General features: G+C 42.2%; 1 protein-coding gene across 2 annotated transcripts in view; it reads left to right on the forward strand.

The window, feature by feature from the left end:
* Positions 1–15,442, forward strand: part of LOC106086176 (dynein axonemal heavy chain 3) — a 430,123-nt gene that overhangs the window by 110,795 nt on the left and 303,886 nt on the right. For both annotated transcript variants that reach the window (XM_059360617.1, XM_059360618.1), the window contains one exon: positions 14,976–15,169. In XM_059360617.1, coding sequence (XP_059216600.1) covers positions 14,976–15,169 — 194 coding nt within the window. The remainder of the gene's footprint in view (positions 1–14,975; positions 15,170–15,442) is intronic.

Here is a 15,442-nt window from a genome sequence, read left to right on the forward strand (position 1 = left end):
TAGGCAGTAGAACCGGTATAGAATTTTATCAAGTGCTAAAGGTCGAGCCTCATCATTATCATCAACGTCATCCACATCGTCGTCATAGTCTCAATATTTTCTAAATTCTCCACAGCTTATGACAAGCTAAGAAGACATGGCAAATGGGGCGAAAGCAAAGTGTTTGTTGCTCCGGAATTGAATTACGTTTTAACCATTTAATTGGCACTTTACAGCAGCAGCGTTATGAATGGGAGAAAGTGTTGTCATAATGACGACATCGAGAACCAATTTGGACATTCAGAAGCAACAAGGCAAACGTTTGCTTAAAGATAGGAGTTCTACTCAATTTGCATGGATTATTAGGACCAAATGCAAAATCTTTGCGAATAGTAGTCAATAACAAATTTAAAAAACCAGTAGAAAATAACAAAGGCGGAAACTTATGGCAGCGGGCATAGCTGTAGTCTTTTCATCTATGTTGCTACTCAGGCCTGAACGAAATCATTAACACTTGAAAATGATTATGTACATGTTCTCATGCTGCTGTACCATGGTAATACGAAGCTTAATTCTTCAGAAAGGCAATTTTGCGGAATAATTCTTCAAACTACTTTAATTGCGTATTTGGCATTACTTTTATGAGGCCTTCAGCTGCTTCACACCTACCAAACTTCAGCTAAAACGAATAAAAAACGTGGATAAATGATCATATGGGAGAAACGGTTTATCAAAGGTTTGTTTTAAATGAATACCCTATATGGCCGGTGTCTGGTGTGGATGTTGGACCAAATTTCAGGTACAAAAGTACCAAACGTTAGAGGTATACCAATATATGGCGTAAGTTGAACGATTGGAACTAGTTTAAAAACATTTTCCCATCATATTTTGGCAATTTGTTACAGCTCAAAAATTCAAAAAAAATTTTTTTTTTTAATTTCTTGTGGCGGGATTTCTCGAAACCGTTTTAATGTCTTGTTGCATTTGATAGTTTCTATATTAAAACAAGTAAAAAGGCGTTAAGTTCGGCCGGGCCGAACTTTGAACACCCACCACCTTGGATATATATGTGAACCACCTTTCCTCAAAATCCGGTGCAAAATTCATACCTTATGCCACATAGCACCTATGTTCCGATTTGGACCAGATACTAATAAGTTAAAGTTATTGTTCAATTGTATATAACAAAATATTGGTCTTTTTAGTAGTTATATCTAAAAACAAGTAAAAGCGTGCTAAGTTCGGCCGGGCCGAATCTTATATACCCTCCACCATGGAGCGCATTTGTCAGTTCTTTTCTCGGCATCTCTTTTTAGGCAAAAAATGATATAAGAAAAGAAAGAAAGAAAAATATGCTATTAGAGCGATATCAAGATATGATCCGGTTTAGACCACAATTAAATTATATGTTGGAGACCTGTGTAAAATTTCAGCCAATTCGTATAAGAATTGCGCCCATTGGGGCTCACGAAGTAAAATAGAGAGAACGATTTATATGGGAGCTGTATCGGGCTATAGACCGATTCAGACCATAATAAACACGTATGTTGATGGTCATGAAAGAATCTGTCGTACAAAATTTCAGGCAAATCGGATAATAATTGCGACCTCTAGAGACCCAAGAAGTCAAGACCCAAGATCGGTTTATATGGCAGCTACATCAGGTAATGGACCGATTTGACCCATACTTGGCACAGTTGTTGGATATCATAACAAAACACGTGATGCAAAATTTCATTCTAATCGGATAAGAACTGCGCACTCTAGAGCCTCAAGAAGTCAGGACCCAAGATCGGTTTATATGACAGCTATATCAGGTAATGGCCCGAATTGAACCATACTTAGCACAGTTGTTAAAAGTGATACTAAAACACTATGTGCAAAATTTCATTCAAATCGGATAAGAATTGCGCACTCTAGAGGCTCAAGAAATCAAGACCCAAGATCGGTTTATATGGCAGCTATATCAGGTTATGGACCGATAAGAACCATACTTGGCATAGTTGTTGGATATCATAACGAAACACTTCGTGCAAAATTTCATTCCAATCGGATAGGAATTGCGCACTCCAGAGGCTCAAGAAGTCAAGACCCCAGATCGGTATATATGGCAGCTATATCAGGTTATGGACCGATTTGAACCTTAGTTGACACAGTTGTTGGATATAATAACGAAACACGTCGTGCAAGATTTCATTCCAATCCGATAAGAATTGCGCACTCTACAGGCTCAGGAAGTCAAGACCCAAGATCGGTTTATATGGCAGCTATATCATGTTATACACCGATTTGAACCATACTTGGCACAGTTGTTGGATGTCATAACAAAACACGTCGTGCAAAATTTCATCCCAATCGGATAAGAATTGCGCACTCTAGAGGCTCAAGAAGTCAAGACCCAAGATCGGTTTACATGGCAGCTATATCAAAACATGGACCGATATGGCCCATTTACAATACCAACCGACCTACACTAATAAGAAGTATTTGTGCAAAATTTCAAGCGGCTAGCTTTACTCCTTCGGAAGTTAGCGTGCTTTCGACAGACAGACGGACGGACGGACGGACATAGCTAGATCGACATAAAATGTGACGACGGTCAAGAATATATATACTTTATAGGGTCTCAGACGAATATTTCGAGTAGTTACAATCAGAATGACGAAATTAGTATACCCCCCATCTTATGGTGGAGGGTATAAAAACCGATCGGAACTATATACCACACGGATGTCAAAAACCATAACATAAGCAGTGTGTCAAATTTCAGTGCAATCGGATTAAAAATGCGCCTTTTATGGGGCCAAGACTTTAAATCGAGAGATTGGTTTATATGGTTTATATGCAAATCATGATCGTTCTAGACCAACTTGCAGAAATATGTGGAGGGGCTTAACTTAACTCTTTGTCCCAAATTTCGGCAACATCGGACAATAAATGCGCTTTTTATGGCCCCAAAACCTAAACCCGAGAGATCGGTCTATATGACAGCTATATCCAAATCTGAACCGATCTGAGCCGTATTGATGGAGGACGTCGAAGGGCCTAAAACAACTCACTGTCCCGAATTTCAGCAAAATCGGGTAATAAATGTAGCTTTTATGGGCCTATGACCCTAAATCGGAGGATCGGTCTATATGGCAGCTATATCAAAATCTAAACCGATCTGAGCCATATTGACGGAAGATGTCGAAGGGCCTAAGACAACTCACTTTCCCGAATTTCAGCAATATCGGATAATAAATGAAGGCTCCACGATTTGCACGGTGAATGAGTATGCCCCCACTAGGATTACGAGGACGTGCAGCAGCTCGCCAGATATCTACATTGCATTCCCTGATCTCCTGAGTGACGTATCCTGGCAAGCCGTTATTTGGGGTCAGACCACCTCCCCACAATTCACACCATCGGACGATTCACAATGAGAAGAAGGCCGATTTAGTCGGCTTCAGAGAATACATCAATTGCCGATTCAGTGTACAGACATTCTCCTCAAATGTACTAATTGCCGAGAGAAAATTCCGAGACATCATTAAAGGAGCAGCCGTTCGCTTTATACCAGCCGGTCGAATATACCAAGTGCGGCCCCATTTCCGGCGTACACAGGGGTACTTGCAGACGAGTGTGATGGGATTAGATGTATGTCAGTGAGCTGAATCTGGAAGTAAACAGGGTAGTCAACGTACATAAGCGGAATTTGTGGCTGGAACACTTGGAGCAATGTAACTTAGGTACCGGTTTAGGCTAGCTGTGGTCTACTGTTAAGTCACTCTCGAACCTCGGTAGACGGGATGACAGGACCTCAGTCAATTTAGGCGAAGTAACCGTGACTAATCCGAAGAGATCCGCCAGCCATTTGACGTGATCAATCAGCCCAGGCCACGTGACAGGACGGTCCTCGTGGCACTGGAACTCTCGAAGGTATTCGACACGGTTAGCTACGCCAAACTATTGTATTTGAGGACATCGTCTACACGTCCCTCCAACCAGGCCTGAAACGCTGGGTCGCGAATTATCTGTGTGGTCGCCAGTCATTTGTGGAATTGAGGGATAAGAAGTCGAAGCACCGTAGAGTGAAACAGGGAGTTCCCCAAAGTGGGGTGATATCTCCGGCACTGTTTAACCTCTACCTATCCTCCATTCCACCCCCTCCAGACTGCATAGAGATCGTTTCGCATGCGGACGGTTGTACGATCATGACATCAGGCTCCCCACCCATCTCTGACATCTGCGATAGGTTGAACGTCTACCTCAACAAACTGGCCTTACATTTCGCTGCAAGAAATCTGAAGATATCTGGCACCAAATCTTCAGCCACGTTGTTCACTACAAATACGCGTGGGGTGAATACTGAGCTGACTGTGATGATCGATGGAGAAATGATTCCGACCATCAAGTGTCCCAAAATACTTGGCGTCACATTTAACAGCTGTTACACATTCTCCCCACATGCTACAGCAATTTGCGATAAAGTCAAAAGTAGAAACAAGGTCCTCAAGTCACTTGCTAGCAGCACTTGGAGTGCTGATAAAGAAACGTTGTTGACCACGTACAAAGCAATTGGCTGGTCTGTGGTAAGTTACGCAGCGCCAGTGTGGTCTCGTCAGCTTTGTGACACGCAGTGGAATTATTTTCAGATCTGTCAGAATGCTGCCCTCCGAACTGCGACAGGCTGTCTCCCGAGTTCTCATGTGGACCACCTCCATCAGGAGACAAAGATCCTACCAGTGCGAAGACATAACAACATGCTGTCTAAGCAATACCTTTTGGGCGTTTATCGCAGAGACCATCCAAATCATCATCTTTTGGATAGATATCCACCGCCCAGAAGCCTTAAGGTAGATCTACACGATCTAGAGCGTGAGGTTTAGCGTTACCAAAGAGAACCTCTAGATCAATCGTCATATCAAGACAAGCGGCATGGTCTAGACAACATTTACGCAGACAGGGTAGCAGATGCGGTATATGGTTACCGGGTGAATGTAGTCTTTGGAGAACGACCGCCTCCCATTGCACCTGAAGAAATTGACCTCCCCCGGCAAACCAGAGTAGTTCTGGCTCAATTACGTTCCGGCAGATGCAGCCGGCTCAACTCCTACAAAGCAAGTATTGATGCCGACGTGCAAGATTTATGTCCCGATTGTAACCAGGGACCGCACGAGACCCACTCGACTCAGACCCAGATCCCTGTGGACGTAACTCATCTGAGTCACAGAGTTCCTGGGTCTTGACACTCAACAGAATCAGAAGACGAAAGATAGAACACAACAAACTGCTATAACAACAACATAAATATGCCTTTGATGGACCCAGGAACATAAATCGAAACATAGAGAGACCGATCCCTGGCAGCTATATCCAAATCTGAACCGATCTGGGTCAAATTGAAGAAGGACAAAGACTGGCATAACACAACTCACTGATCTAAATTTCAGTGAATTCGGACAATAAATGCGCTCATTATGGGCCGAAGACCATAAATCGAGATATCGGTCTATATGGCAGCTATATCCAAATCTGAACTGATCTAAGCCAAATTGAAGAAGGATACCGGGTGGCCTAATGCAACTGATCTAAGCCAAATTGAAGAAGGACCCCGAGTGGCCTAACGCAACTTAATGTTCCAAATTTCAACGAATTCTGACAATAAATGCGCCTTAGGCCTTAAATCTGCAGATCGGTATCTAGGGGGTTATATTAAGATAGGGTCCGATATAGCCAATCTTCGAACTTAACGTGCCTATGGGCAAAGAAAGAACCTGCGCAAAGTTTCAGCTCAATATCTTAATTTTTAAAGAGTGAAGCGTGATTTCATCACGTATACAGAAAGATTGACGGAAATGGGTAAATCGTCTTAAATTTTAACGACGATTAAGAATATATACACTTGGAAACGAAATGACAAAATGAATACGTCCCAATCCTTCGGTAGTGGGTATAATAAAACTGTGTTAGGAGTCGGCTGACCGAATCTTATATACCCTATACCATGGATCGCATTATATGGTTAATATGGGATCTATATCAGGTTCTTGACCGACTTGAATCGCACTTGGTACCGTTGATAAAAGTCGGACGGACGGAAGGACGGACGGAAGGACGGACGGAAGGACGGACGGAAGGACGGACGGAAGGACGGACGGAAGGACGGACGGAAGGACGGACGGAAGGACGGACGGAAGGACGGACGGAAGGACGGACGGAAGGACGGACGGAAGGACGGACGGAAGGACGGACGGAAGGACGGACGGAAGGACGGACGGACGGAAGGACGGACGGAAGGATGGACGGAAGGACGGACGGAAGGACGGACGGAAGGACGGACGGAAGGACGGACGGAAGGACGGACGGAAGGACGGACGGAAGGACGGACGGAAGGACGGACGGAAGGACGGACGGAAGGACGGACGGAAGGACGGACGGAAGGACGGACGGAAGGACGGACGGAAGGACGGACGGAAGGACGGACGGACGGAAGGACGGACGGAAGGACGGACGGAAGGACGGACGGAAGGACGGACGGAAGGACGGACGGAAGGACGGACGGAAGGACGGACGGAAGGACGGACGGAAGGACGGACGGAAGGACGGACGGAAGGACGGACGGAAGGACGGACGGAAGGACGGACGGAAGGACGGACGGAAGGACGGACGGAAGGACGGACGGAAGGACGGACGGAAGGACGGACGGAAGGACGGACGGAAGGACGGACGGAAGGACGGACGGAAGGACGGACGGAAGGACGGACGGAAGGACGGACGGAAGGACGGACGGAAGGACGGACGGAAGGACGGACGGAAGGACGGACGGAAGGACAGACGGAAGGACGGACGGAAGGACGGACGGAAGGACGGACGGACGGAAGGACGGACGGAAGGACGGACGGACGGAAGGACGGACGGAAGGACGGACGGAAGGACGGACGGAAGGACGGACGGAAGGACGGACGGAAGGACGGACGGAAGGACGGACGGAAGGACGGACGGAAGGACGGACGGAAGGACGGACGGAAGGACGGACGGAAGGACGGACGGAAGGACGGACGGAAGGACGGACGGAAGGACGGACGGACGGACGGAAGGACGGACGGAAGGACGGACGGAAGGACGGACGGAAGGACGGACGGAAGGACGGACGGAAGGACGGACGGAAGGACGGACGGAAGGACGGACGGAAGGACGGAAGGACGGACGGAAGGACGGACGGAAGGACGGACGGAAGGACGGACGGAAGGACGGACGGAAGGACGGACGGAAGGACGGACGGAAGGACAGACGGAAGGACGGACGGAAGGACGGACGGAAGGACGGAAGGACGGACGGAAGGACGGACGGAAGGACGGACGGAAGGACGGACGGAAGGACGGACGGAAGGACGGACGGAAGGACGGACGGAAGGACGGACGGAAGGACGGGCGGAAGGACGGACGGAAGGACGGACGGAAGGACGGACGGAAGGACGGACGGAAGGACGGACGGAAGGACGGACGGAAGGACGGACGGAAGGACGGACGGAAGGACGGACGGAAGGACGGACGGAAGGACGGACGGAAGGACGGAAGGGGATCCTAGATGGGATCCTAGATAAATATTTTGAGGTGTTACAAACGGAATGACTAGATTAGTATACCCCCATTCTATGGTAAAGTAAAGTAAAATGTGTTGATTTCCTTCGGCCAGAATCTTGGTGGTACCCATTGATTCCGCTAAAAATTTACCCTTATTAACTGAGTTTGTATTTGAATTGTTTTGATCTCAAGAAGTCGAATGTTGTTAAATATAAGATAGAGTTTTTGGCCAAATTTCAGCAAAATCAGGTGAAAATTTTGGGTTCTATTGGCTCAAGATGTTAAATCCGGGGATCGGATTTTATGGGGGCTACATCTGTTAACATTCTGATTTGGATTATATTTGGCATGGATGTTGGAAGTCATACATTTAGTCTTTGTTCCAAATTTTAACCAAATCAGATGAAAATTGAGGCTTCTTGGGGGATCGGTTTATATGGGGCTATATCCAAATCTGAACCGATATGGCCCATTTGCAATTCCTAGCAAACTGCATTAATAAGAAGTATCTGTGCAAAACTTCAAGCGGCTTGCTTGACAAGTTCAACGGTTATCTTGATTTCGACAGACGAATGGACGGACGGACGTGGCTATATCGACTTGAAATGTCTAGACTATGCAGAATGTGTATACTTAATGGGTCTTAGATCAATATTTCACGGTGTTACAGATGGTTGTGAGTATAAAAATACTTTTGTTGACCAAAATTTGCAAAAAATGCTTTTTGTAACATTTGTTTTTCCAAACTGTATAGCTTTAAAGCGAAATATTGGATGATGATGCATGATTCAGCAAATTTTTAATTGTTTTGTAAATTTTTCGCCAATCCAAATCATCCATCAAAATGAAAATCGATCCACCAATGCCTTCAGAAATTTCAAAATACGAAGCCTTTCTCGGCCAAAATATAAACAACAACAACAAACAAAAACCAGTCAAGAGATTTGTAAGGATTGTTGAGGACTATTCAGCAAAGAAAGAAAGAATGGAAATCGGACCACAAATGAAGATTTTGCAGCCCGAAATTTTTTTGAAATGTTGAGGTGACCATCTTTATGACCTGCCAAGAGGCGTTTGGAACACAAAGGGCCTTGATATTGCATATGATCTCGATAACACCTCAGCTTCAACTATTTCAAAGAATTATCTCTATCCGTTCTCAAATGACATATATATTACTAGTTTTTTTTTCGGTTCTATCCCACTGTGCGCCGTTCAGACTGGGCTATAAAAAGGAGGCCCCTTATCATTGAGCTTAAACATGAAACGGACTGCACTCATTGATAGGTGAGACGTTTGCCGCTGTTCCTTAATGAAATGTTCATGGGCAAAATTTGCATAGATCATTTGCATAGAGGATCACCTCATGTTATGTTTTTTTGGTTACCAACTAATGCTCAATATTACATATAAGGCTTAAAGTGATCACATAACAACTGTAATTCAAGTTTAGAAAACCACTATATCTGAGGCTATTAAAGATATTGGCAATTAAGACCCTCTCATTGATAACAGCATAATGAATAGTTTTGCCAGTTATCAAAAGAAAAACTTGTCATATCCTTTTTATAGCAGCGGCAGTAATAAAAGCCTTGGCTAAGCTCCCCCATTTCAAACAATATTTTTTCTCTGTTCTTTGAAAAATAAATATTTATTCGTTATGGAGACGGGAGACCAACAACAACAATAACAACAACATCAAATATTATGAACCAGTGCCAAAGGAAGAGAATCAAAGCCCACACACACACTAACACACATACACAAAGGATATGTAGAAATGCAATTGAATGGAGTAAGCATTGGTAAAAGGATAACAAAGCATATTTATTATACCAATATGACTAAGGATAATAAAAACGAACACTCGGTGCAGCAGTAGCAGCAGCAGCAGCAGCACACAAAAGTCGTAAATTGGAAATGGAATGAAAAACAATGCCAAGAGAGACAGAGAGGACAAGAAAAAGGAAAACAAAGGCATAAAAATAAAGAAATGGGCTTATGTTTGAGTTGAAAGCTGCTCTCTAAACAAGAGGGTAGTGGGCCCATATGCATGTGTGTGTGTGGGTATTTCTCAATAAAGGGAAACATATTTTTTTCATTTTCCCCATTTTCATCTAAACGGCATTTGCAGGCAGTGGCTCTTTAATACTAACGATGGGGAAATATATTTCATTTAGAATTTCAAGTGATTGGAAAGCCATTAGGAATGGTTCTTTACTTAAATGTAGTTACGATTATGATTGAAAAAAATTCAAAGAAAATATTTAAGTAATAATCCAGCACTTACCTGAGATAACAAGCAATACGTCATCTGAAATAGAAAGAAAAAGGAGACAACATTTTAAAACTCTTTTTTATAGGTAAGGGTCGAATGAAGAAAAAAATAAATTTTAGTTAAACTCAACAATTTTTTAAAATTTAAAATTGGAGCGTTGGATCCCCACCACTTTGGATATTAGGGTGGGGCGGTTAGTAAGTAAGGAAACAAATCTCAATGGACCCTTTGCGTTTCTAATTCTTGGGATTGTACTGAGCACAAAAAGTCGACTAGACCATGCGTCTACGGTGAATATGACCTTCCAGATCTCAGACTATTGTCACGTTTTTTGGATATGTTAGCCTATAACATCCAAATCATTGAGATCTGCGATCCGATACTAAAAAAAAAGAGCCAAGACAATAATTTAGAACTCTCTAGTATATCGCTACATCATTGGAATGCTCCTTCTTTTGGACTTGAGAAAGTCCAACTTTTTCGTAAAAATACAGTAATTACTATGAGTTACTGAAAGTGGTAATTTGTCAATATTTTTACGAAAATTTTTCACTTTCATAAGGCTAAAACTGACTGAAGGAGCGTTCTGATGCTTTTTATACCCCCCATTTCCGACTCTATAAAGTATATATATTCTTGATCAGCGTAAAAATCTAACAGGATCTTGCCATGTCCGTCCGTCTGTCCGTTGAAATCACGCTCCAGTATTTAAAAATAGAGATATTTAGTTGAAACTTTGCACAGATTCTTTTTTTTTCCATAAGCACGTTGAGTTCGAAGACGGGCTATATCTTGATAAAGCCCCTATATAGACCGATTCGCCGATTTTGGGTCTTAGGCCCATAAAAACCACATTTATTATCCGATTTTGCTGAAATCTGGGACAGTGAGTTGTGTTAGGCTCTTCGACATCCTTCTTCAATTTGGCCCAGATCGGTCCAGATTTTAATACAGCTGCCATATAGCCCGATCTCACGATCTAAGGTTTTGGTCCCATAAAAGGCGCATTTATTGTCCGATTTTGCTGAAATTTGAAACAGTGAGTTGTGTTAGGCCCTTCGATATCCTTCATTAATTTCGCTCAAATCGGTCCAGATTTGGATATAGCTGCCATATAGACCGATCCGCCGATTTACGGTCCTAGGCCCATAAAAGCCACATTTATTATGCGATTTTGCTATCATTTGGGACAGTGAGTTGTGTTAGGCTCTTCGAAATCTATCTGCAACTTGGTCCAAATCGGTCCAGATTTGGATATAGCTGCCATATAGACCGATATTTCGATTTAAAGTCTTGGCCCAATAAAAGGCGAATTTATAATCCGATTTCACTGGAATTTGACACAGTGATGTATGTAAGGCTTTTCGACATCCGTGTCTTATATGGTTCAGATCGGTTTATTTTTAGAAATAGCTACTAAAAAGATCAAAATTTTGTTTTACACAATTAAACAATGACTTGTACTTGCTAGTATTTGGTCCAAATCGGAACATATTTCGATATAGCTGTATTGGATTGGAAATCTCAATGGCTTGGCTGTTACAGGGCAACGTATCCAAAAACAAGTAAAAGCGTGCTAAGTTCGCCTTGGTCGAATCTTATATACCCTCCACCATAGATCCCATTTGTCGAGTACTTTTCCCGGTATCCCTTTTTAGGAAAACAAAGGATAAAGAAAAACAATTGCTAAGGATAAAATATAATAATTGCTATTGGAGCTATAACAAGTTATGGTTCGATTCGAATCATCATTGAATTGAATGTTGGAGACCATAGTAAATGTCGTTAAGAAAGGGCTAAAAAAGTAAAATAGGGAGATCGGTTTATAGGGCTCGTAAAAAGGCGTCCAGTTCGGCCAGACTTTATGCTCCATAGCAGCTATATCGAAATATGTTCCGATTTGGATCATATACTAATAAGTACAAGTCGTTTTTCAAATGCTTATAACAAAATATAGTTTTTTTTTTGTAGCTATATCTAAAAATAAACCGATCTGAACCATAAACGACAGGGATGTCGAAAAGCCTAGCATAAGTCACTGTGTAAAATTTCAGTGAAATTGGATTATAAATGCGCCGTAAATGAGGCCAAGACTTAAAAAGAAGATATCGGTCTATATGGCAGCTATATTCAAATCTGAACCGACTACGATGGCCTCTACTGCCCTAAGAATCCACATTGGGTGAAAGTTAGGTGAGAGCTATATCTAAATCTGTTCCAATTTTGTTCAAAATCAAATGCGTTCATCCTTCCACCAAAAATGTGACTTGTACATAATTTTATGACAATCCTGTACCTTGATCACAAGAATACATAAACAGGCAGACAGACGGACACGGACATAGGTAAATCTAATTAGGAATTGATTCTTAGTCAAACAGAATACTTATCAATGGGTACAGCTTTTCTCCTTCTTAGCATTTCAAAGAAATGCACAAAGTTTTAATATCCAGTACCACAGTGGTGATGAAGGGTTTAAAAATTTAATAAACCAGACTATATACTGACAAAGCCCCCATATACGATCCAACTTTACGTAGCACCATAAGCCTTGGTTTTTTAGGCCTTTGCATGTTTTCATACATCCATTCATTGAGATTAGGATATTGTTTACCCATACATATGTAAGCCACATGTGTACGAACGCATCTTCGGCCTAAATCCCAAATATCTCTTAAAAATTGATTTTTTCCCCCACACCAGTATATGGAGCGATGACAGAACATTTAAAATGCGCTGTGGTTTTCAAATGGAAATCAACTTGCAATTTTTATAGGATTTTTTTTCCGAGTTTTTTTTTCCATTGAATTTTTATGACATTTTTTGACAATAATGGCAAACCGCTTTTATGTTTTATATGCATGCATACATATATGCGTGAGAGAATGGACCACCAGTCCGAAGCATAAGGATGAGTATTTCACCTTAATGTCACGCGCAGGAGACATAGGGAAGTCTATCCCAGTAGGTTCAACGATAGGCATGCAATTATTTGCAATTGTTTATATGAAGAATTATAAATGCAAGAAATATTAACGGAGTGTTGTAAAATTCTTTTGTTGACCGTTGGTCAATTAAAGGTCTTCAGGATAGAGTAGAAATACCACATAGGGGGTATGATTATCTAGACTTTCTATAAAGATGGCACTGGTCGATCTAGTCTGTCCGTCCATCCATCTCTTTTCCCATCTGTCGAAGCGAATAAAAATATGCACCGTACCGATTTTTGTTTTGTTGATCCTCTTTGTCATAGCTCTTCCCCCTCTTATATAGCCTTCACCATGGATCGAATTTGTCAAGATCTTTGAATTACTTTTTCAAATATATATATATGAGCTATATCATGTTATTGACCCATATCGACCGTAATTGTTGTGCCTTACAAGTCATAGAAAACAAGTAAAAAGGTGTTAAGTTCGGCCGGGCCGAACTTTGGATACTCTCCACCTCCACCTCGTGTATATATGTAAACCACCTTTCTTCAAAATCCGGTGAAAAATGCATACCTTATGCCCCATAGCAGCTATTTCGAAATAAGTTCCGATTTGGACCAAATACTAATAAGTACAATAAATGCGCTCTTTTATGGAGCCAAGACTTTAAATCGAGATATCGGTCTATAGGGCAGCTATATCCAAATTTGAACCGATTTGGGCCAAGTTGAAAAGGGCTGTCGAAGGGCCTAACACAACTCACTGTCCTAAACTTCGGCGAAATCGGACAATAAAAGCGCCTTTTATGGTCCCAAAACCCTAAATCGAGAAATCGGTCTATATGGCAGCTATATTCAAATCTGGACCGATCTTAACCAAATTGAGGAAGAATGTTGAATGGCCTAACACAACTCACTGTCCCAAATTTCGGCGACATCGGAAAATAAATGCGCCTTTTATGGGCCCAAAACCTTAAAAAAAGAGATCGGTCTATATCGCAGCTATAACCAAATCTGAACTGATCTAGACCAAATTGAAGAGGGGCCTAACACAACTCACTGTCCCAAATTTTGACGACATAGGACAATAAATGCGCATTTTATAGCCCCAAAACCTTAAATCGAGAGATCGGTCTATATGATAGCTGTATCCAGATCTGGACCGATCTGGACCAAATTGAAGAAGGATGTTAAAGGGCCTAACACAATAAACTATCCTAAATTTCAGCAAAATTTGGCAATAAATACGCCTTTTATAGGCCCATGGTCCTAAATCAAGAGATCGGTCTATATAACTATATCCAAATCTGAACCGATCTGAGCAAAATTGAAAGAGGATGTCGAAGGGGCTAACATAACTCACTGTCCCAAATTTCAGCAACATCGGATAATAAATGTGGTTTTTATGAGCCTAAGACCCAAAATCGGCGGATCGGTCTATATGGGGGCTATATAAAGATATAGTCCGATATAGCCCATCTTCGAACTTAATGTGCTTACGGACAAAAAAAGAATCTGTGCAAGATTTCTGCTAAATATATCTCTATTTTTTAAAACTGTAGCGTGATTTCAACAGACAGACGGACGGACATGGCTAGATCTTCTTAAATGTTTTCTCTGATCAAGAATATATGTGTTGCAAACGGAATGATAAAAGGAATATACCCCCATATATGTGTATAAAAATGACCTCCAAAATTTCAGCGAAAGTGAGTAATAAATGCGCGGTCAAGTGGCTCAGAAAATCAAATTAGAAGATTGGTTTACATGGCAGCTTTATCAGGTTATGAACCGATTTAGACCATACTTGCCACAGTTGTTGACAGTCATACCAAAACGACACATACAAAATTTCAGCCAAATTTGATAAGAATTTACGACGTCCTGGACAATACCTTTGTGACCTTAAATCCTAATGGGGTCTTATGTGTGAAAATGTACATATTGAATACTGGTGTGTTTGTGTGAGTGTGCGAGTGTGTGTGGGCGAGTGTGTGTGTGTGTGAGTGTGTTTGAGTGTGTGTGTGAGTGTGTGTGTGAGTGTGTGTGTGAGTGTGTGTGTGTGAGTGTGTGTGTGAGTGTGTGTGTGAGTAACTCTGTTTTCATGTTGTCTTATCCTTCATGATGTCACCTTATTTATATGTGCTCACATCCTCTCTCTCCCTCTCCACCACTTTCAATCCATCTTTTATTTTTCCTTTTCATTGCATATTTTTAGGGTTTAGCACAATCTGGCGCTTGGGCATGTTTCGATGAATTCAATCGTATCGAATTGGAGGTATTGTCTGTAGTTGCTCAACAGATATTAACGATACAACGAGCCATTGGCAGAAAAGTGGTGCGTTTCTTCTTTGAGGATACAATGCTGCGTTTGGATCCAACGTGTACAATATTTATTACCATGAATCCTGGGTAAGTTTAATGTACAAACAAGACACCACCAGATGTGGCTGTGGTCGGAGGCGTCGCATTCTCCTCCAGCCGCCGCCTCCTCTCCACCACACAACCAACATCAAGGATAATAGAGAAGCAACAATGCCAATGACAAAAGGAGTAAAGGAATAATGCATTTAAATACCAACACATGTAGCCATAAGCACAACTTTACCCATGTGCATGTGGTTGCCATTGCGGGAGCTGTTAAGTTCGGAAGCGAGGGAGGCCCTCATTGGTTGTGGGGATTTT

The sequence above is a fragment of the Stomoxys calcitrans genome, chromosome 1, assembly GCF_963082655.1.
Source record: "Stomoxys calcitrans chromosome 1, idStoCalc2.1, whole genome shotgun sequence".
Classification (NCBI taxonomy): Eukaryota; Metazoa; Arthropoda; class Insecta; order Diptera; family Muscidae; genus Stomoxys; species Stomoxys calcitrans.